The 19,316-nt window shown below is 52.5% G+C and overlaps 9 protein-coding genes across 10 annotated transcripts; 5 read left to right on the top strand and 4 right to left on the bottom strand.

Annotated features, from left to right (window-relative positions):
- Positions 1-34: 34 nt before the first annotated feature.
- Positions 35-1,591, bottom strand: LOC6524167 (cyclin-dependent kinase 7). Its single transcript, XM_002099994.3, has 2 exons — positions 1,431-1,591; positions 35-1,359 (listed from the first exon to the last, which is right to left on the bottom strand). Exons 1-2 carry the CDS (start codon positions 1,494-1,496, stop codon positions 364-366), a joined length of 1,062 nt encoding a protein of 353 aa, XP_002100030.1. The 5' UTR covers positions 1,497-1,591; the 3' UTR covers positions 35-363.
- Positions 1,592-1,897: 306 nt separating this feature from the next.
- LOC6524166 (U1 small nuclear ribonucleoprotein A) lies at positions 1,898-3,000 on the top strand. The gene is made up of 2 exons (XM_002099993.3): positions 1,898-2,341; positions 2,550-3,000. The coding sequence occupies exons 1-2, from the start codon at positions 1,989-1,991 to the stop codon at positions 2,845-2,847; spliced, it is 651 nt and encodes a 216-aa protein (XP_002100029.1). The 5' UTR covers positions 1,898-1,988; the 3' UTR covers positions 2,848-3,000.
- On the bottom strand, positions 2,988-4,357 carry LOC6524165 (thioredoxin-T). Its single transcript, XM_002099992.3, has 3 exons — positions 4,224-4,357; positions 3,596-4,093; positions 2,988-3,530 (listed from the first exon to the last, which is right to left on the bottom strand). Exon 2 carries the CDS (start codon positions 4,083-4,085, stop codon positions 3,612-3,614), a length of 474 nt encoding a protein of 157 aa, XP_002100028.1. The 5' UTR covers positions 4,086-4,093; positions 4,224-4,357; the 3' UTR covers positions 2,988-3,530; positions 3,596-3,611.
- Positions 4,358-4,843: 486 nt separating this feature from the next.
- LOC6524164 (thioredoxin-1) lies at positions 4,844-5,642 on the top strand. Its single transcript, XM_002099991.4, has one exon. It carries the CDS (start codon positions 4,944-4,946, stop codon positions 5,265-5,267), a length of 324 nt encoding a protein of 107 aa, XP_002100027.1. The 5' UTR covers positions 4,844-4,943; the 3' UTR covers positions 5,268-5,642.
- A 98-nt stretch (positions 5,643-5,740) lies between these two features.
- On the top strand, positions 5,741-7,946 carry LOC6524163. The gene has a single exon (XM_002099990.4). It carries the CDS (start codon positions 5,912-5,914, stop codon positions 7,712-7,714), a length of 1,803 nt encoding a protein of 600 aa, XP_002100026.2. The 5' UTR covers positions 5,741-5,911; the 3' UTR covers positions 7,715-7,946.
- On the bottom strand, positions 7,799-10,231 carry LOC6524162. Of its 2 annotated transcripts, none has more exons than XM_039370144.2 (6): positions 10,008-10,231; positions 9,819-9,941; positions 9,302-9,757; positions 9,036-9,244; positions 8,436-8,978; positions 7,799-8,348 (listed from the first exon to the last, which is right to left on the bottom strand). In XM_039370144.2, exons 1-6 carry the CDS (start codon positions 10,176-10,178, stop codon positions 7,940-7,942), a joined length of 1,911 nt encoding a protein of 636 aa, XP_039226078.1. In that variant the 5' UTR covers positions 10,179-10,231; the 3' UTR covers positions 7,799-7,939. The 2 variants fall into 2 exon arrangements, with proteins under 2 accessions (XP_039226078.1, XP_002100025.3); XM_002099989.3 differs by having other exon boundaries at positions 9,894-9,941.
- A 90-nt stretch (positions 10,232-10,321) lies between these two features.
- Positions 10,322-11,756, top strand: LOC6524161 (something about silencing protein 10). The gene has a single exon (XM_002099988.4). It carries the CDS (start codon positions 10,414-10,416, stop codon positions 11,704-11,706), a length of 1,293 nt encoding a protein of 430 aa, XP_002100024.1. The 5' UTR covers positions 10,322-10,413; the 3' UTR covers positions 11,707-11,756.
- On the bottom strand, positions 11,734-15,484 carry LOC6524160 (RNA-binding protein 4F). The gene is made up of 8 exons (XM_002099987.3): positions 15,200-15,484; positions 14,665-15,140; positions 14,424-14,599; positions 13,418-14,359; positions 12,796-13,356; positions 12,617-12,737; positions 12,457-12,559; positions 11,734-12,394 (listed from the first exon to the last, which is right to left on the bottom strand). The coding sequence occupies exons 1-8, from the start codon at positions 15,365-15,367 to the stop codon at positions 12,080-12,082; spliced, it is 2,862 nt and encodes a 953-aa protein (XP_002100023.2). The 5' UTR covers positions 15,368-15,484; the 3' UTR covers positions 11,734-12,079.
- A 919-nt stretch (positions 15,485-16,403) lies between these two features.
- LOC6524159 (DNA replication licensing factor Mcm3) lies at positions 16,404-19,307 on the top strand. The gene is made up of 3 exons (XM_002099986.3): positions 16,404-17,942; positions 18,008-18,241; positions 18,294-19,307. The coding sequence occupies exons 1-3, from the start codon at positions 16,584-16,586 to the stop codon at positions 19,164-19,166; spliced, it is 2,466 nt and encodes an 821-aa protein (XP_002100022.1). The 5' UTR covers positions 16,404-16,583; the 3' UTR covers positions 19,167-19,307.
- Positions 19,308-19,316: the final 9 nt, after the last annotated feature.

The raw sequence follows: 19,316 nt of genomic DNA, 5'->3' as shown, positions 1-19,316 counted from the left end.
AATGGAAAATGGACATAGGACAAACCATTTTACGTCGCTTTGAATCACATCTTTAATAGATCATCCTCATCTTAAGCATAGTCTTAACTACTCGTGTTGAGTTTTTCTCCACTCTTGGATGGGGAAAAATATGCAAGAATTAAGTTAGTTCAACAGAATTATCATGGTAAGCTATAGGTATTTAAGGTATAAGAGAAATCGTGTGACTTGCGTCTCAAGAAGATCCAGAGAACTTATTGTGTATGCGAAATTCTTGCGAATCTCTTCGGTGAACAACGTAACGCTATCACAAACATCTAAGGTATAATGAAAATTCTTTGTTAACTGACTGATTTGCAAGAATGGATGATACCTTAGTGTGTGCTAGAACTGTAGCCGCTTCTTCTGTGCCAATCCATTGCCCCTCACCGTCGTCTCCACCAGCTTGCGCTTGAGCACGGGCTTCGCCTCGCCGGCCTGCGGATTGGCGCCCTCCTTGGCGGCCAGAATGGCCGAGGGCATCGGCAACTTGGGACCCACTGTGGGTGCGGGCTTGTTAGCGAAATACGGCATGCTCAATGCCTCGCGGCAGGACACACGCCGCAGCGGATTCATGGCAAAAAGGCGGCGCATCAAGTGGATCAAGTCATTGCCAGCGGCGGTGAAGATGTTCTCCAGTGGAGTGCCCGGAAAGTTACGGAACTGCAGATAGTCGTGCAATTTGCTCAAATGCGGCCATTCCGCATCCGTCGGTGTGCCCAGTGTGGAAAAGATCCGGGTCAGCTGGTCCAGATCCGAGTCGCCCGGCATGAAGGGCACCCGCAGCATAAGTTCCGCCAAAATGCAGCCCACCGCCCACATATCGACACCGGTGCCGTATTGACGGGCGCCAAAGAGCAATTCCGGCGATCGATACCAGCGGGTGACCACGTGGTGGGTGTAAATGCGATTAGGCGAGCCAAAGGACTTGGCCAAACCGAAATCGCCGATCTTTAGGATGCCATCGCTGTTGACCAGCAAATTGTTTGGCTTCAAATCGCGATGGAGTATCCAGTTGAGATGCAAATACTCCAGACCCTTCAGCGTCATGATGGCATACGCCTTGATGTTCGCCTGCGTAAGTATGATCTTGTTATCCTTGATGATCACCTCCAGATCGGTGTCCATGAAGTCGAAAACGAGCGACACATTCGACAGTTGACCGAAGACGTCCACCAGGCCAATGATGTTCTCGTGCTGCAGCTCCTGCAGTATCTTGATCTCCCGCAGCGCCGTCCTGTTGATCCCGTCGCGCGCATCCTCGCGCGATCCCTTCTTGATCTTCTTCACGGCCACAATTTGGCTGGTCACCGTGTCGCGCGCCTTGTAAACAATGGCAAACTGCAAGACGAAGGTTGGATGCCCACAATGCAATGGCCTTTGTGGTTGCTATGCCATGGTGGTGGACTCACCTGACCCTCGCCGAGGAAGGACAGCTTGGCATAACGATCCTTTTTGTCATTTGCATTGGGCAGCATCGTTGACGAGCCTCATAAATAACACGAAAATGAAGGAAATGCCGCGAGGCCAAACCAAAACAATTCAAGTTCGCACACGCTATCGATGTCCGATCATCGATAACCGATAGCTACCCGGTAGTTGGTATCGTGGAACAGTGTTGCGCATTTAGCCCACAAAAAAAGTACAAGATGTTAGAGTTTATAAACAATAAAAAAAAACCCCCATCGATCACTTTTGGCAACCCAATCTTAAAGCTTAATAAGTTATACAAACAATGTATGACTCAATATATGTAAATTCATTTAGTGTTTAAGTGTTTACATTTTAATCTTAGCTACTTGCAGCCATGTGCAGTTTTACCACACTGCCAAACGCCGGTGCGATAACATATCGATAAGCCCCCCACAAACAATGCCTTCTGCTATCGATGACAGACTCGTTTTTTTACTTTACAATATATAGAGAATTGGCTTGTTTTTGTCGCTTTAATTGAATAAAAGGACGGCAGCATGGACGTGCGACCCAACCAGACGATATATATCAACAATCTGAACGAGAAGATCAAGAAGGAGGAGCTAAAGAAGTCGCTCTATGCGATTTTCTCCCAATTCGGCCAAATCCTCGACATTGTGGCACTGAAAACGCTCAAGATGCGCGGCCAGGCATTCGTGATCTTCAAGGAGATTGGTAGCGCCTCGAACGCCCTGCGCACCATGCAGGGCTTCCCCTTCTACGACAAGCCCATGCAGATCGCCTACTCCAAGTCCGACTCGGATATTGTGGCCAAGCTGAAGGGTACCTTCAAGGAGCGCCCTAAGAAGATCAAGCCACCGAAACCGGCGCCAGGTGCCGAGGAAAAGAAGTGAGTATCTTGCTAACTTGGGCCCTTTAGATTTAGGAATTTGCTGCCATTTCATGGTGGTCCTCTTTTAGGCACTCATTTTAGAGTTGCCTCCGCATATTCCCCCTTGAAATATTCTCATATTTGAGCACATTTCAAACAGGAATGTCAAAAAGTTGCCAGTCATTAGACAGCTCCAACTAACACAACTCTGTTTTCACTCGCACAGGGACAAGAAAAAGAAGCCGAGCAGCGCGGAGAACTCGAACCCGAACACACAGACCGAGCAGCCGCCCAACCAGATCCTCTTCCTCACCAATCTGCCCGAGGAGACCAACGAGATGATGCTGTCCATGCTGTTTAATCAGTTCCCCGGCTTCAAGGAGGTGCGTCTTGTGCCGAACCGCCACGACATCGCCTTCGTGGAGTTCACCACCGAGCTGCAGAGTAATGCCGCCAAGGAGGCGCTCCAGGGCTTCAAGATCACGCCGACGCACGCCATGAAGATCACATTCGCCAAGAAGTGAGCGCGGCGCATACACGGATAAGGTGTAGAGAAGTGTCGCAACTCCAATTATAATTTAAAGTATAGAATAAATCAATCAATATATACACATACAAGCAGCATCTTTTTGTAACCAAGCAGAAAAAAAACATATAAGTTGAATTAGTTGCTCTTACATTTTGTTTCTTGATTGTATTTTGTGTTTCGCAGCAAATATTTGTCGTGTGTTGAAACAAAAATAACCAGTAATTCGTATTAATGCGTATTCCATATTGTCGGTCGATTGTACATATTTCCATTTAGTGTACTTAAGAGTTAGCATAAATGTAGAAGTGGTATCGGCATCGATTCCCTCGACAGCATATTGGTATGATTGCGGTATGTAAAGAGTGTGTTTCACATAAGTCCTCGGATTCCCAGGAAGATATTAGTGTGTAGATTCGATGGGGCGTCCTCCGCCGCCGTAACATCAATCAAGTTACATTTGAATTGCATTCGAAAGTTCAAGCAGTCCTATTTCAAGCACCACATTTCATGAGTGTACACAGTGTGTGTGTGAGGTGTAGGGTGTGTAATGGGTGTGCTTGGTGTGCGTGGCGAGTGTGTAGTGTGTTTTGCGTTTGTTGTTACCGTATTGCCATATGTATGAATGATGTGTGTGTGTGTTGCTTAGAATTGGCACCATATTCGCCTCACATGGATGATCTGCTTGGAGCATGGATTATGGTATTATAGGATTATGTGGCCAATCTCGATACATGGATACATACATTAGGTAGGTGGTGTTTAGTGCTCCAGCACGGCCTCCTGATCGTGGGCGGACACCTCGCAGATGACCACATCGTCCTCGCTGTCACTGGAGGCGGCGCTGGGATTGGCGCTGGATTCCTCATCGGATTCGAGGAGCTGTACGGATGAGTGAAGCGGTTCGCTGCCGCTGGCGGCATACTTCTCCATGGATTTGGACAGCTTCTCGGCGTTGCAGCCAACGAAGACGTCCAGCACATCGCCGGCTCTGATGAACACAAATGTGGGCATACTGGTTACATTGTACTCGATCGCGATGTCCTCGTTCTCGTCCACGTTCACCTTGAGGACGACGGTACGGTCCGAGTACTGTTCCGCCAGCTCCTCCAGCTTGGGGGCAATGATTTTGCACGGACCACACCAGTTGGCATAGAAATCAATCACCACCAACTTGCCCTCGGCGAGGGTGAGCTGCTTGTCGAGATCCGCCTTGTTTCTCACCAGGTACACCATGATTTTAACTAAAACAGCAAACGCGTTGCAAACAAAAAAAAAGGAAAAGAATTTTAGAAAATCGTGTTTGGTTGTCGAGAGAATTTACTACACTTGATTCGTTTTTTTTTGTTGGTTTTTTTTTAATGTTTTATTTACTTTGGAATTTTTGGAGCCCAACGTCTGCTCTCACCGAGATATCAGCCCGAAATGAACAAATGTACGGCCGGCAGTTGTATTTATATAGAATCCAAGTCAAATTCCTGCCAGCTTACTTGGATCGAAAAAAGTGTTCTTTTTTTCAAAAGCCAACTGTGCGGTGTGTTAAGGTGGGTACACTTGGTATACACCATGGCTGTGGCAGCACTGAAACAGGCGCGCTCAAAATATTAGTGCCGCGAATAGTGCTTTGAATAAATGCAAGCCCCAATCGAACGGTGTTAGGATTCAACAAGGTAGCTATATACATTATAATATATATAATATATGCCCATTACAAACATTTGCAACAATAATAAATAAGTATTTTTCGCTTAAAAACGAGCTTGCAATCGATTGCGATAAATTGTGTCGTGGTGAATAAGTGTGTGTACCCTTGTTTGGCTTTTCCACCCAACTGGCAACTCCGGCACGTCGGCCATTTTGCGCTCTCCACCGTCCGCCATTTTGTATTGCGCCCACGCGAAGAGCGCAAAAAAAATATGCGAATTCAGCCAGCAAATTGGCGCGAATTCCAGTCTCCGTCGCAAATTGGAGAGCCCCATAAAAGCGCCCATGGCGTGGCCATTGCAATTAGTTCAGAATTCGCTCCGAAAGCGTTAACAGCTTGGCACGCAAAGTCTCAAAGACCAGAATCCAACTTGATAATCCTCGCGAGAAATGGCATCCGTACGCACCATGACCGACTTCCACAAGCGCATCGAGGCGGCCGACGACAAGCTCATCGTGCTGGACTTCTATGCCAATTGGTGTGGCCCGTGCAAGGACATGGAAAGCACCGTCAAATCGCTGGCCAGAAAATACTCCACCAAGGCCGTGGTGCTCAAGATCGATGTGGACAAGTTCGAGGAGCTGACGGAACGCTACAAGGTGCGCAGCATGCCCACCTTTGTCTTTCTGCGCAACAATCGCCGCCTGGCCGCCTTCTCCGGCGCCGACGAGCACAAGCTAACCAACATGATGGCCAAGCTGGTGAAGGCCTAAGCCCGCCCAGCATTGCTCAATTCATCTCATCTTTCGGAGCTGGCTCAACACTGGACTAGTACTTTTTTTTTATATTTTAGCCATGTTCGCACCAATTGTGTTCTTTATGTGTTCAACGTCTTAGCCATATTATTAGTGGTAGTTTTTTCATGTGATGTTTAGCTTGTAAGCGATGTGGGAGCAGGAGATGCGCGTGTGGCCACCAGGAGCCGTGATTGACCTTAACTCGATGCTGATATTTTATGATATATGATTGGGGACGTGGAGGCGTGTCTGCGACATTGACCTCCAGTTCCAGTTTCAAATAGCTTTAAGATCCCAGGCATTAAGCAAAAGCAATTCGATCAATAAATTGTAACCACTCCTGACTAATAAGCAAGCGCATGTAACTCCCATGACTAGTGGCTCCATTGGGGAACAAAGTGTGCCAGGTGTTGTATATATGGATGCCCAGCAGGCGCTGGAGAATCATGTCAGTGGCTGTTCCACTTGGCGTCGGGCATTTGCTAACCAAACTTGGGAACACACACACGGAAAAAAAATCACTTTCGATAGCAAAACGTTTAGAACAGAGAAAAAAAAGGCACCAAAAATAAATACAGAAAAAATTCAACAAAATTATCCAGAAGATTTCATCTCGAACCATGTCGTATCAAATCAAATCGACGCCCTACTTCCGTCGCATGTTCAACAAGAGCAAGAAGAACGGGCAGCTGCAGCGGTTGCGGGATGAGTACGAGCGCATCCAGGAATTCAACGATCGCACCATCGAGCTGAAGATGCGCCAGGTGCGGCTCAAGCGGCTCTTTCGCGAGATCGAGGTGATAAAGGTGGGGGGCAATGGTGCCGGTGCTGCTGCTGACTCAGGTGCTGGTGCAGGTGCAGGTGCATCCACCAGTGGCGCCAGCAGCGGCACAATGCCACCTGCTGGTGGTGCTGGCCAGTCGACCAGTTTTGCCGGCGGACGCATTACCCGCCGGAGGCCACCTCATACCACCAGCAGGCTGGCGAACACAACGCCGCAGCAGCGATTGCACGTGCAGCGCGTGGAAACGCTGGCCCGGGCGCGTCTGCTGGGCCAGGAGATCTCGCGCCGGAATGGCCAAATGGCGGAGGCCGGCACCGGCGGCTTTCTGCGCAGCGAACTCCGGATGACGGCCAAGGTGCAGGCGGCCACTGATGCGCGGCGCGCGGCTGTGGAGCGCCGGGAGCGTGCCGCCAAGCGCATCTCCTATGGCAACGATCAGTCGCGCCAGAATATGCAGCGCTTGCTGCTCCTGCGCCAGCGCAGACATGCACAGGCGGCGGCTCCGGTGGCGACGACAGTGGCTACAGTTGCTCGGCCACGTCCGCATGCCAATGCGCAGGTGCCCATAACGCAGCAGCTGCCCAGTCGCCTGTATCCGGACTACCGCCAACTGACGCCCAGCCAGCTGCAATTGCTGGCCGCGAGCAGCAGTGGACGCAGTACAGCAGCAGCGGATGCTGGCCAGCAGCTGGAGCAGCACGGCGAGCGGCAGGAGCAGCCGATGGGCGATAGTGTGCAGGTGGGACGCGATCAGGATTCGTACTCGGACCACAGTTTCCATACGGAGGACTGGATGTCGCCGTCGCTGGACGCCATGGACAGCGAGGATGAGCGCGAGATGCGTGAGTTGATGGACCAGATGCGACAGCGGTCGCGGGCGCGGGGGCGGAATCTCGAGCTTGGGCGGGTGGACGCGCATGACGATCGGGAGGAGGTGCCGCGGCAGCGCAGCTTGCGGGTGCTGCACATGGCTCCGTCGCCAGTGGGCGTCTCCCACTTCTCCGTCAGCTCGACGGGCACACAGACGACGAATCCGACCAGGCGCAGCTATCGCACCACTGGCACCAGGCGCACCACTGTAACCACTGGCTCCACTCGCACCACTGGCTCCACTCGCACCACTGGCTCCACTCGCACCACTGGCTCCACTCGCACCACTGGCACCACTGGCACATTGGTCACGGCAGCCACGTCTCCAGTGAATGTGGCGCACCAGTGCGTAGCCAGCAATGTGGAGATTCCTCACACCAACGAGGATGACGCCGCTGGCTGCTCCCAGTCCGCCACCATAGCGTCGCATCAGCCCAGTGGCATGGTGCCGCCTCCACCGCCACCGCTGGAGGATGAGCCGCCGACGGATACGCTGTCCAACTCGAGCCGCTGGCATCAGATCTCGTTGATGCTGCCCTGGTTTCGCGCCTTTCCCGACCTGCCCACCGACTATGCCGTCGCTCCGCCACCCGATGTGCCCATGAGCTGTGATTCCAGCGGCTACGATGTGTCGCCATCTGCGCCACAGGGCATGTACATGGAGCAGTTCAGCGAGGCGGCCACGCAGGCGGCGGAGGAGCCGTTCTCGTCGGCCAACTGCCAGCGCCTGCTGTCCGCCATCAAGTTCAACGAGGCGGGCACACGTTAGACGCACTGCAGCACGCTAGTTTCGGACACGCCTAATCCCGTCCAGCCACTGGCCACCAGGGAAGGTATATCGAGGCAGCACAAATTCAAGCAACCTTTTCGTCTCTTTTTATTTGGTAACAAAAATTGTTGGTATTAGAAAAGCAAACAAAAACGAAAAAACGAAAAGAAAAGAACTGGTGGTCAAGTTGTGTGTAAAATACAGTGGGTGCAAAAGTGGTTGCGTCTATAAATGATGCAGTTGCTGCCTTGGATCAGGGCTTTGGTTTCCAGTTTCTAGCGCTAGTTTGGCTGCTCCTCCTGCTGCTGCTGCAACTTCTTGCGCCACTTGCCCACCAGGCTCGGCCAGCACTTCCTTCCCTTGCGCCTCGCTGTCCGCCTTCTTTTTGGTCTGCCGACGAGCCTCCAGCAGCTGCATGTCCGCCTGCTTGTAAATGCGACGCCAGTGCTCCTGCTCGCGGCGATAGGCGGGCATCCAGGCGGCCAGCGCTTCGAGGAGGCCGCTGTGAAAGGGATTCTGCAGCTGCGGCAGCTGGAAATCGCTGTGGAACGATGGGCAATAGATGATGGCATCGAAGTACTGCTCGAACTCCTCGTCATTCAGCGGTATTATGCGCGACTCGAGTATCTCGAAGCTATTCAAACGATGGACAAAACGGAGGAAGAGAAATATGTTAGCTGCATGCTCAAGCACAAATGCAATCACATTTGGGGGTCCCCACCTGGGCAGTCGCTCGCGTAGGTAGCGTAGCCTTCGGCCGCAGTTGTATGCGATGACCGCGCGACTGTAGTTCTCGCTAATCGCCGCCAAGCCGGCCTCCACCAGCAGCTTGTTGATCGACGGGGCAAACTCCACGCTCTGCGATAGTCGCATGAAGAGTATGCCCGCGGTGGCGTCCACTTCGATCACCTCTGCATGCAACGTTCTGTGGTACACCAAACGCTTGAAGTGACTGACGCTATCCGGTGGCCAGTGGATGCCCAATGGCTGTATGTGCGACAGTGTGCCGCGGGCCGCCTGTATTGGGGTGTTCGCAAAGTGATCCGGCAGAAAACGCAATTTACACGGCGGCAATTCAACGGACGTGGCATAGTCCACGTGGTAGACGTACACCCAGGTGGCGTCTGTGGGCGCGGTGTGCAGCACTCTGGCCCGTCGCCAGTCGCCACTTTCATGTTGGGCGGCGCATATGTAGCCGGCTTTGTGAAAGCTGCTGGGCATCGCACTCCTGTACGCCGGATCCAACTGATGAGTGTAAAACGAGCTGGGGATTTGATAGAATTAGTTCGTATCAGCCGTGGTCGAGCAAATGGATACCAACTTAATTTCGTTGGTCAGCTGGACCAGCGGATCGAAGTCGTCCGTGGGATGCTGAAAGTGGAACCAGAACTGAAAGGGACTGTACACCTTGCACACGGCGATCCTGATTAAGTCGCCCTGCCGGCAGCAATCCTGCACATTCAGTGGCGGCAGCGCACAGTCCAAGCGCACGGCATGCTTGGCTCTGTCCAGCATTAGGATGGCATCCGTCTGCATGGAGTACAAAATGTTGGGCATTAAGCATTACATCACGCGCTCAAAACTGACCACACAGCTTTCGGGAAACGCAGAGCGAAAGTTCTCGCTGCTCCCAATGTCCTCTATGACCTGATCCGCTACTCCAGCATCCGACAGTTTATCCGTCTTGGCGGCAGCCAGGCCAAAGGGATTCTGCGTTCTCAACTCGCCATCATCGCTGTGGCTAGCTGGACATTCCGGTGCCGCCTTCTTTGCCGCAGCTTTGTGGCGACTAGTATGCTCCGGCACGTCCCAATGCGCTGTCTTCTCCAGCCACTCCAGCAGGTAGTCGGTTTCGCTGTCGGGCATTAGCTGTTCCTGCTCCGCTTGCAGCTCCACATGGCCATTGGCATTGGCCACGTTCTGGAGCGGCATCTGTTTGTCATGGGCGACGACTGCCGACTGCTGGAACGCCGCTATGGCGTCCAAAACCTTGCGTTTTCCAGTGCACATGGAGAAGGCTTCGTCGCTGGGCGGCGAACCCGGCTGAAGCGGTGGATAGGATGTGGATTTACATGTATATACTGGCTAATGAAGGATTACCAACTTTTTGAGGCAAAAATCTGGCACATATGTGCATCTGTTTGCCGCGGCTGCTCCTCAGTGCTGGAAGTTGGCCTACCTGGTCAGCTGGCTTGGTGGGATCGTTAGTTTTGGGCTTGGGAACGATCTAAGATGCAGAATTATTAGTCATTTCCAGCATTTCTAGCATAAACTTACGGATTGAAACACGCACATTTTCGAAATCGCTGCGGCAGTCACTCCTCGCATTGGCGTCCATTTGCGCCAGTAGCATTTTGGCACGCGAGCAGCGCATATCGGCTGCTAATTCATTTTTAAACGCGATATTTCGCAGAATATTTTTAAGTTGCGTTTTCGAGCGAAATGCTTGATTTTCGTCTTCCATTTTGTTTTGCGTTTTTGTAACTGTAATTTCAAATGTGACACTTGAGCGGTGTGGCAGCGCCGCGGTAAGCTGCAGCCTAGAGATGGCAAATGGGGCCAATGTGGGCTAGTCCACCACACTTGGTGCAATAAGCCGCCTATCGAAATCGTTATCGAACCGTTTGTTTACGCACGTGTTGTGTTTAACTTTTTTGTAGTTTTAATTTGTATTTCAACGCACAGAGAGCGGACAGAAAATGGACAGCGAGGGCGACGACTACGAGCTGACCGGCTCCGAGCAGGAGTACGATGACGAGGAGCGCGAGATACTCGAGGATCTGCGCAAACAGCGCAAAAAGCAACAGGATCCCGTCCAAGAAGTGCTCGGTTTCAGTGAAGATGACGACGAGGACGCGGAGGAGGACAATGTGGCGGAACTGATGCGGGACAGCGACATCGAGGGGGCCGAGGACGATGACCGCGATCTGCCCAACACAATGGACTGGGGCAGCAAACGGAGCACCTACTACAACACGGACTTTGTGGATCAGGACTACAGCAGCTACAATGCCCAGGAGGAGGAGCAGGCCCTCGCCGAGGAGGAGGAGGCCAAGAAGATACAGTTGCGCCTGGCCAAGCGGCTGAGCGAGGCCGATTTCCAGCTGGACGATGTCCAAGCTCCATCCGCAGCCAGCAGTGACGACGAGCAGGTGGCGGGCGAGATAACCAAAGTGACCACCGACCTGACCGGCCTGACGGCCCGCGAGCGACGTCAACTGCTGCACAAGGACTCGCCGGAGTTCATCGGCCTCACCCAGGACTTTCAGCAGCATCTGGACGAGGTGAAGGATCTAATTACACCGGTGCTCAATTACGTGCGCAATCACGATGTACCCGTGGTGCCGGCCCTGCAGTACGCCAGCCTCTTTCACACCGTGCTCACCACCTACTGCTCCAATGTGGCGTTCTATCTGCTCCTAAAGGCGCGCCGCAGCAGCGTCAAGTTCCATCCGGTGGTCAAGCGGCTGGTGCAGCTGAAGCAGCTGCTCGAGCAACTGAAGCCACGCTACGAGGAGTACATTAGGCCGCAGCTGGAGGCGCTGCTGGAGCGGATACAGGATGGCGATGCATTCACTGTGCTGGATGTGGCGCAGCGCAAGGCCAAGCTGCAGATCCTCAACAAGTACAACGGTGGGCAGCAGGCCGATGTGAGCTCCGATGATGATGACGATGATAGTAAGGCGAAGGATCTGGCTAAGCAGCTGAACGAAGAGGATGGGGAGGAGGATGAGGCGGCGGAGGAGGATGAAGAGGATGAGGAGAACGCGCGACGCGGCATCACCTACCAGATGGCGAAGAACAAGGGCCTCACGCCGCACCGCAAGAAGGAGCTGCGCAATCCGCGGGTCAAGCATCGCGGCAAATACCGCAAGGCGCTCATCCGGCGCAAGGGAGCCGTGCGCACGGTGCGCAAGGAGCTGCAGCGCTACGGCGGCGAGATGTCCGGCATCAAGGCCACCGTCACGAAGAGCGTCAAGTTCCGCACCTAGTTGTTATCCAATAAATACGCCAGATCATTCATTTGCTTTAATCAACTCAATTTTTGTACATTTTATTTCCGACCTTCGTGGACGACAAGTGTCGTTTTGCTGGGCAGCCACAGGATAACTCAACTCGAGGAGTTGACACATGCATCACCTGCTTACTTTCAAACATTTTTCATTTCTTTTTGTTTTACTTGGTTCACACGTAAGGAACCAATTGTGTCCGAAAAAAAATCATTGTCTTACGTCTGCTTCACTTTGTACACGTCTCCAGCCCAACGCTTCAACTAAGGCTGCCTTAAATCTAACAATGTAAGCTCCGAATCTTCGCCCGCAAACTACAAATTACAAATTACTAATCGCTGCCGACACTTGTGGCCTAATCCTTAAGAAATAGCTTGCGAAAGTCATCGTTTGACTTGGGCGCAGCAGCAGCAGCAACAGCTGGCTCCTCCTCCGCCTTTTGCTCCACAAGGGACACGGCGGCGCCGCCATTAGCCTCGTGCTCGGTGGCCGCGTCAGCCGTTGAGGTGCCCGGCTCGACCTGCAAGCGTCGCTTCTTGGCGGCCACCTCCTGGCGCACCAGAGTCGTCGGTATCAGCGAGGTGGGCACACGTCTCTTGGGCGCCACACTGGGCTTGGCAACATCCGAGGCTGAGCCCCTCGGCGGCGGGTTGGAAATGGCCACGGAAATCTGCAACAAGAGTTTGTTTAATGTTTAATTGGTGTCGATGAAACCGCAAGATTATCGCTCACATTCATGCCCTTCAACAGGTGACCATCGCGTCCAGCCACCGCTCTTTGTGCCTCTCCTGGCTTCTCGAACTCCACGTAGGCAATGCCCTTGAACTGCTTGTTTCTGTGGAGGATTTGTTAGCTTTGTTACGAGAATCCCCAATTGTTGTCTAACACTCACAGCTTGTGCACCAGGCGCACATCCTTGATGCTGCCAAAGGGCGAGAAGAGCTCGTGCAGCTCCTCCTTGCTGCAGGCGGGATGCAGGTTCCGCACAAAGATCTTATTGATCTCCATGTTGGCTAGTGAAACAACACAAATACGTGACTGACTATTTGGCGCTAAAAGCTTGCGACTCACGCGAATACTTAAAGTTCGATTCCCTGGTCTCTGCATCTGATCCCTGCGCATTGGCCGGTCCCCTGGCTTTCGATGTGGGTGGCGAAGCTCCACCGGGGGATGTCTCTGGTTTGGCCGCTTGTGTGGGCGGTGGCCTCTTCTTTTGTCCCTGCATCAGTTGCTGTTGTTGCTCGTGCGCCTGGCGACGTCGTTGCTCGCGATTCAGTGGCTCGCTATTCGATTGTGTTTGCTGGCGAGGCTGCTGCTGCTGGCGACGCTGATGCTGCTGCTGCTGCTTCTGTTGGCGAGAATTGGCCGGCTGAGTATTGGGCTTGATGCGGGAACGCGGCTTCAGATATTCAGCGGGCAAGTCGAGGGCCTGGCAGGCAGCAATGGACTCGTAGGTGCCATAGCAGCGTTCATAGCGTCGGTAGAGCTCCTGCACCATAATGCCATCCTCCAGGACGGGCTGGGACAGCGCTTCGCGTAGAACATCGCGTGTGCCCTGGCCAGCATTGTATTCGCTTTCCATTTGGGCAAAGCCCAGCCAAAGCAGGCCGCGATGCGAGCTGCCTGGATAGCCTACACAGATGACCACATATATGAATAGGTTGTTTTCTTTTTCAGCTTTAAAGTTGCTTACCCATGATCTGGCGCCAAATGTGCCAGCCATTGGCGGGACTGGCCAGGTGCGTGTACTCCACTTGGGCCCATAGCTGCAGCACCTCGTACCTGGTGTCCGCCTCGTCGCCGTAGAGCGCGGATAGCTCTTCCCACACGCGATTGAAGGCGGCACGCAGACTGGCGGCCTGCTGCTCATCGCCGGCATTGGTGTTGCGCACACAGTACGCCAGATAGTCCAAGTGCAGCTCCACGGTCATGTCCATGTCGGGCACAATGCGCTGCAGTATGGCGCGTATCTGTTGTTCAACCTCCGGCTGCTCGAAGTCGGCGCGCTCCATCAGGTCGAGGTATCGATGATTCAGTTGTACACTGGGACGACTGCGCACTCCACGCTTGGCCAAATCCAGTGCCGTGTTGCGCAGGTAACCTTTGCCCAAGCGGCTGGCCCGTTTCGCTGTCAATTCGGCAGTTTCATCATCCTCCTCCGCCACACAGCCGCCATCACTGCCCTGAATGAATTCGATGTAGGATAGCCACAGCACATCGACAATTGGGAACTTGGCCACCGAGCGCTCAAATATGAAACGAATCACAGCGTTTTTGAGGTCATCATCGTCGAGGGATAACGCCTCCACATCGAGAACATGGCGTTTGTATGTCTCGGACCAATCCCAACCACGTCCAATCTCGTCCAGATGCCGCTTAAACTCGTCCACAATGGGCTTGATGAGCTGTCGCTGCTCCTGGCTGCACTTCCAGCTGACGCAGTGCTTCTGTAGCAGTTCCTCAAAAGCGGATGCCTCCTTTTCATCCGTAATCGTCGCGAGCAGCGTGCGCAGCTTGTCGCCAAAGTCGGGACGCTCAACGTCGTAGTCCGCCAGCAGTTTGGCCCACAGCACATGGTTCTCCACGTTGCCCTGATCCACCAGATAGTTCACAATGTATTCGGAGAGCGGTATGCCTGGAAAGGTAAATCATTAATACCTTTTTTTTTCTTTGCTCTAAAGTTGGATTCTTGCACATACTGTAGTAGTAGCTTAAGGCTTTGGCACACTTCTCCTCGAACGCCTTGCGCTCCTCGGCCGTCTGGGTGACAACCAGGCGGGCCTTGAGATACTTCAGCCACACGTGTGCCGGCACAGTGGCCACTTGTTGCAGGGCGAGCACCGATGACTCGATCTTTTCCAGATCATTCAGTTTGCTGCAGAACAAGCATATGAATTTTAAATATGCCAGTTGAAAAATAGACAGCGGATTAACACTCACAATGCGATACCGATGAGGGTGACCATCTGGGCGAACTGTTTGTTGGGCAGTGCATTCAGCTCCTGGTACGACCGCTCCAGCTGATTGCCGCCGCTTGCGCTGTCGCTATCGCTGGACAGCTCACTGTCCGAATCCTCGATGACGCCCACATCATCGCTGCTGCTTGCATTACCACCGCCACCGCCACCGCCACCATCTCCTCCCTCAGCCTCCTCCACCGACGGCTCGTCGTCCGATGAAATCAGCTCAATGGTGGTCATATCGCCGCCGCCGGCGGACGACGGTGGCCAGGTGGGGCGCATGCGTTGGCCCAGCTCCTCCGGCTCAGGCTCAGGCTGCGGCGCATCGCTGTGCGCCTGCTTTGGCGAGGTCTTGCCCTGATCGGGTATCACAATAAGATCGTACTCGTCGTAGGTATCGTCGTCCAAATCCTGCACCGGCATCTCGTCCAGCTCCTTCTCCAGCTGCCTTTCCAGCTGCAATAGGCGGCATTGCCATGAGTGTGGCGCCTTTTGGGGCATTCGCTGGCACTCACCTGCTTGTCGCTGTCCATGTTCTTCGCTTGTTTTCGTGGAAAACTCTTCGCTTTCCGCTGAAATGTAGTTTTCCCCCCAAAAAAAAACCAGGTAAATAGAAAAAAACAAAAATGCAAACGCAGGGCTGGCCAAACAAATATCGCTTTTCTACGATGCCCTGTGGTCATAGGGCATAATTCCTATTGGGCACTTTTCTTGGACAAAGCTGGATATTTCCTGAGCATCCAAGCACTGGAAAGTGGACTTTTTTGTCATGAAAAACTCGGAAAATGTGCATAAAATGTGAATTTTTTTTGTAATTACGGTGTGGCCAGAGCCATACATCGATAGCTGCTCACCATCGATAGTTACGCCAGCCCTGGCTGTAGCTGTGGGCCCAGCATTACAGTGAAGACTCGTGATGAACAATTTGTGGGGTAATACTGATTATAATACAAGTTATCTGGTTTCTTTGGGCGGGCAGCAAATTATGCCATTTAAACAAAGTTAAGTTCGAATGAGCAACTAGAGCCTTCCAGCAAAAAGGCAATATGCATGTAATAAGATTAGCCATTATTACAGTGAAGACTCGCGATGAACACTCGAATGAGTATTGCGCTATTTATTATCTAGATACATGATGTATACTACTTGATCAGGCAGAAATACATAGCACCTAACTATTTTAAAATTCAAATGAGAAATATATAATATTTCGGTAAATAACTCATTTTAAACGAAACATTATTATATATTTATAATATTATTATAATATAATTAAAAGTATTAAAATTACTTAACTAATTATAATTATTATTTTAGGAATATTTTGCAATAATTCATTATTTTATATATTGGATGACAGCGAATGTAAGTGTATGTTTGGAAGACAAGATTGTTTTAATATTGTTAATTTATTATAATATAATTAAAAGTATTAACAGCACTAAACTAATTCTTATTATTATTTTAGGAATATTTTGCAATATTTCATAATTTTATATATAGGATGACAGTGAATATAAGTGTGTTTGGAAGAAAAGTTTTTTATTTTAAAACTGCACCACAATATATATTTCATTTGCATGACTGGTAGTGCACATATCAGTTAGTTAGCTTAAGATGCCAATCTTAAGTGTCCTTAATATAAATAAACAAATAAATAGCAATATTTAATAGAGAAATTATATTGCCAATTCTCACTTTGCCCACAACCGCCTGGTCACATTGCGCCGTTCCCGCCAAAAAAACTTTTGCATTCGGCGTGCAATTTGTGGCAGTAGTTTTGTTTGCATTTGCGTTTGCCTCCGAACGGATCGAAGCTGCTCCACATCCGGGAATCCAAAAGCAGTCCAGTGAACGCCAGTGAAGAGTAGTAGCATCAGAAGCAGCAGAAGCAGCACAATGGCCCACGAGGGGGAACAGTTCATCAAGGACATACAGCGCGAGTATGTGGACTTTCTGGACGACGAGGAGGATCAGGGCATCTATGCGGGCCACGTCAAGGACATGATCGCGGAGAAGAGCAAGCGCCTGATCGTGAACGTCAACGATCTGAAGCGCAAGAATCCGCAGCGGGCCCTGGGACTGCTGGGCAATGCGGCGGATGAGCAGCTGGCCTTTGGCCGGGCGCTCAAGGAGTACGCGTCCACCGTGGATCCGAGCTATGGCAAAATGCACGAGGATCTGTTTGTCGGCCTGGAGGGCTGCTTCGGCAATCGGCATGTGACGCCACGCTCCCTCACCTCCGTCTATCTGGGCAACATGGTGTGCGTCGAGGGCATTGTCACCAAGGTATCGCTGATACGCCCGAAGGTGGTGCGCAGCGTTCACTATTGCCCCAATACGCGTAAGGTGATGGAGCGCAAGTACACCGATCTCACATCCTTCGAGGCTGTACCCTCTGGCGCCGCCTATCCCACCAAGGATGAGGATGGCAATCTGCTGGAGACCGAATACGGTTTGTCCGTTTACAAGGACCACCAGACGCTGACCATCCAGGAGATGCCGGAGAAGGCGCCGGCGGGCCAATTGCCACGCTCCGTGGACATTGTGTGCGACGACGATCTCGTGGATCGCTGCAAGCCCGGCGATCGTGTCCAGATTGTGGGCAGCTATCGCTGTTTGCCGGGCAAACGCGGTGGCTACACCTCGGGCACGTTTCGCACAGTCCTGCTGGCCAACAACATATCGCTGCTGAGCAAGGAGAGCAATCTGGACATATCGCGCGAGGACATCATGCTGTGCAAGAAGCTGGCCAAGAACAACGACATCTTCGAGCTGCTCAGCAAGAGTTTGGCGCCTTCTATTCATGGTCATGCTTACGTTAAGCAGGCCATCCTGTGCCTGCTGCTCGGCGGCGTGGAGAAGATCCTGCCGAATGGCACACGCCTGCGTGGCGATATAAATGTCCTGCTTATCGGCGATCCATCGGTGGCCAAGTCGCAGCTGCTGCGCTACGTCTTAAACACGGCACCAAGGGCCATACCGACCACGGGTCGTGGTTCCAGTGGCGTCGGTCTGACGGCGGCGGTGACCACGGATCAGGAGACTGGGGAGCGGCGTCTGGAGGCCGGCGCCATGGTCCTGGCCGATCGCGGTGTCGTTTGCATCGATGAGTTCGACAAGATGAGCGACATCGATCGCACGGCCATTCACGAGGTGATGGAACAGGGACGCGTGACCATTTCCAAGGCGGGCATCCATGCCTCGCTCAATGCTCGCTGCTCCGTTTTGGCTGCCGCTAATCCGGTGTACGGAAGGGTGAGTTCATCATCGCCTTATGCTTAATCAAACATCCTGCTCATTCGGGGTTTTCCATTTCTCAGTATGATCAATACAAGACGCCGATGGAGAACATTGGGCTGCAGGATTCGCTGCTATCTCGATTCGATTTGCTATTCGTTATGCTGGACGTCATTGACAGCGACGTCGATCAGATGATTTCGGACCATGTGGTGCGCATGCATCGCTATCGCAATCCCAAGGAGGCCGACGGTGAGCCCCTATCCATGGGCAGCTCCTATGCGGACTCATTGTCCTTTGTTTCCAGCAACGAAGAGGTGGGTTTTGCAATCGAAACAGAAAACATTTTATCATCCATTGAATTCACAGAAGAAGGACACCGAGGTGTATGAGAAGTACGATGCCCTGCTGCATGGCAAGTCACGTCAGCGCCACGAGAAGATCCTGTCCGTGGAGTTCATGCGCAAGTACATACACATTGCCAAGTGCATGAAGCCCAAGCTGGGCGAGCAGGCCTGCGAGGCCATTGCCAACGAGTACTCGCGCCTTCGCTCCCAGGAAGCCGTCGAAACGGATGTCGCCCGCACTCAACCGATTACGGCCCGTACCCTGGAGACCCTCATCCGTTTGTCCACGGCCCATGCCCGCGCACGCATGTCCAAGTCGGTGACCATTGAGGATGCCCATGCGGCCATCGAGCTGGTGCAGTTCGCCTACTTCAAGAAGGTGCTGGAGAAGGAGCGCGGCAGCAAGCGCCGTCGGAACAGCGGCTCCGAGGCGGAGGACGAGAACGGTGACGCGTCCAGCCAGCGCTCGCCATCGCGTCGCACCAAACGCACACGCACCGCGCCCGTGGGCGCCGACAGCGACGAGGAGGACATTGAGACCCCTCAGCCGGATGCCGGCGATTTGACGCGCCGCGAAACACGCCGTTCGCTGCCCGCACGCTCGGCCGCCTCGCAGCAGCTGGGCAGCTCCAGTGAGGAGCAGTCGGTGGCTGCCGCCACACCACCCGCGGAACCGGCCACAATCAGCGATGCGCGTTTGGGGCAGTTCAAGAACAACTTGCAGCGTCTGTTTCGCGAGGCACGCGAACAGAGTTTGGCGCTGGCCAGGATCACCACGGCCATCAACGACGGCAGCCAGGAGCCGTTCACCGCTGGCGAAATTGAGGCAGCCGTGCATCGCATGACCGAGGACAACCAGATCATGGTGGCCGACGACATTGTCTTTCTCATATAAATCTAAATGTAAATCTCGCATTCCAACGATCCAAACATTAAAGCATCCATTACTGCATCCATTATCCCATTTAATCCACATGTATCGTTTAAGTTGTATTTTTGTTTTGTATTTTTATGATAATAAACACTTTGGAATCCACATTGCAAT

Source organism: Drosophila yakuba, chromosome X, assembly GCF_016746365.2.
Source record: "Drosophila yakuba strain Tai18E2 chromosome X, Prin_Dyak_Tai18E2_2.1, whole genome shotgun sequence".
Lineage (NCBI taxonomy): Eukaryota > Metazoa > Arthropoda > Insecta > Diptera > Drosophilidae > Drosophila > Drosophila yakuba.
This window is presented reverse-complemented; position numbering and strand designations above follow the sequence as displayed.

Coding starts and splice junctions, on each gene's coding strand:
- LOC6524167 (XM_002099994.3), bottom strand. CDS start 1,496: ATGCTGCCCAATGCAAATGACAAAAAGGATCGTTATGCCAAGCTGTCC. Junction 1,360..1,430: donor CCTTCCTCGGCGAGGGTCAG/GTGAGTCCACCA, acceptor TTCGTCTTGCAG/TTTGCCATTGTTTACAAGGC.
- LOC6524165 (XM_002099992.3), bottom strand. CDS start 4,085: ATGGTGTACCTGGTGAGAAACAAGGCGGATCTCGACAAGCAGCTCACC.
- LOC6524160 (XM_002099987.3), bottom strand. CDS start 15,367: ATGACCACAGGGCATCGTAGAAAAGCGATATTTGTTTGGCCAGCCCTG. Junction 12,738..12,795: donor ATCGAACTTTAAGTATTCGC/GTGAGTCGCAAG, acceptor TTGTTTCACTAG/CCAACATGGAGATCAATAAG. Junction 12,395..12,456: donor ACCTGTTGAAGGGCATGAAT/GTGAGCGATAAT, acceptor CTCTTGTTGCAG/ATTTCCGTGGCCATTTCCAA.
- LOC6524161 (XM_002099988.4), top strand. CDS start 10,414: ATGGACAGCGAGGGCGACGACTACGAGCTGACCGGCTCCGAGCAGGAG.
- LOC6524163 (XM_002099990.4), top strand. CDS start 5,912: ATGTCGTATCAAATCAAATCGACGCCCTACTTCCGTCGCATGTTCAAC.
- LOC6524164 (XM_002099991.4), top strand. CDS start 4,944: ATGGCATCCGTACGCACCATGACCGACTTCCACAAGCGCATCGAGGCG.
- LOC6524166 (XM_002099993.3), top strand. CDS start 1,989: ATGGACGTGCGACCCAACCAGACGATATATATCAACAATCTGAACGAG. Junction 2,342..2,549: donor CCAGGTGCCGAGGAAAAGAA/GTGAGTATCTTG, acceptor TCACTCGCACAG/GGACAAGAAAAAGAAGCCGA.
- LOC6524159 (XM_002099986.3), top strand. CDS start 16,584: ATGGCCCACGAGGGGGAACAGTTCATCAAGGACATACAGCGCGAGTAT. Junction 17,943..18,007: donor CTAATCCGGTGTACGGAAGG/GTGAGTTCATCA, acceptor TCCATTTCTCAG/TATGATCAATACAAGACGCC. Junction 18,242..18,293: donor TTGTTTCCAGCAACGAAGAG/GTGGGTTTTGCA, acceptor TTGAATTCACAG/AAGAAGGACACCGAGGTGTA.
- LOC6524162 (XM_039370144.2), bottom strand. CDS start 10,178: ATGGAAGACGAAAATCAAGCATTTCGCTCGAAAACGCAACTTAAAAAT. Junction 9,942..10,007: donor GCCGCAGCGATTTCGAAAAT/GTGCGTGTTTCA, acceptor TCTGCATCTTAG/ATCGTTCCCAAGCCCAAAAC. Junction 9,245..9,301: donor CGTTTCCCGAAAGCTGTGTG/GTCAGTTTTGAG, acceptor TACTCCATGCAG/ACGGATGCCATCCTAATGCT.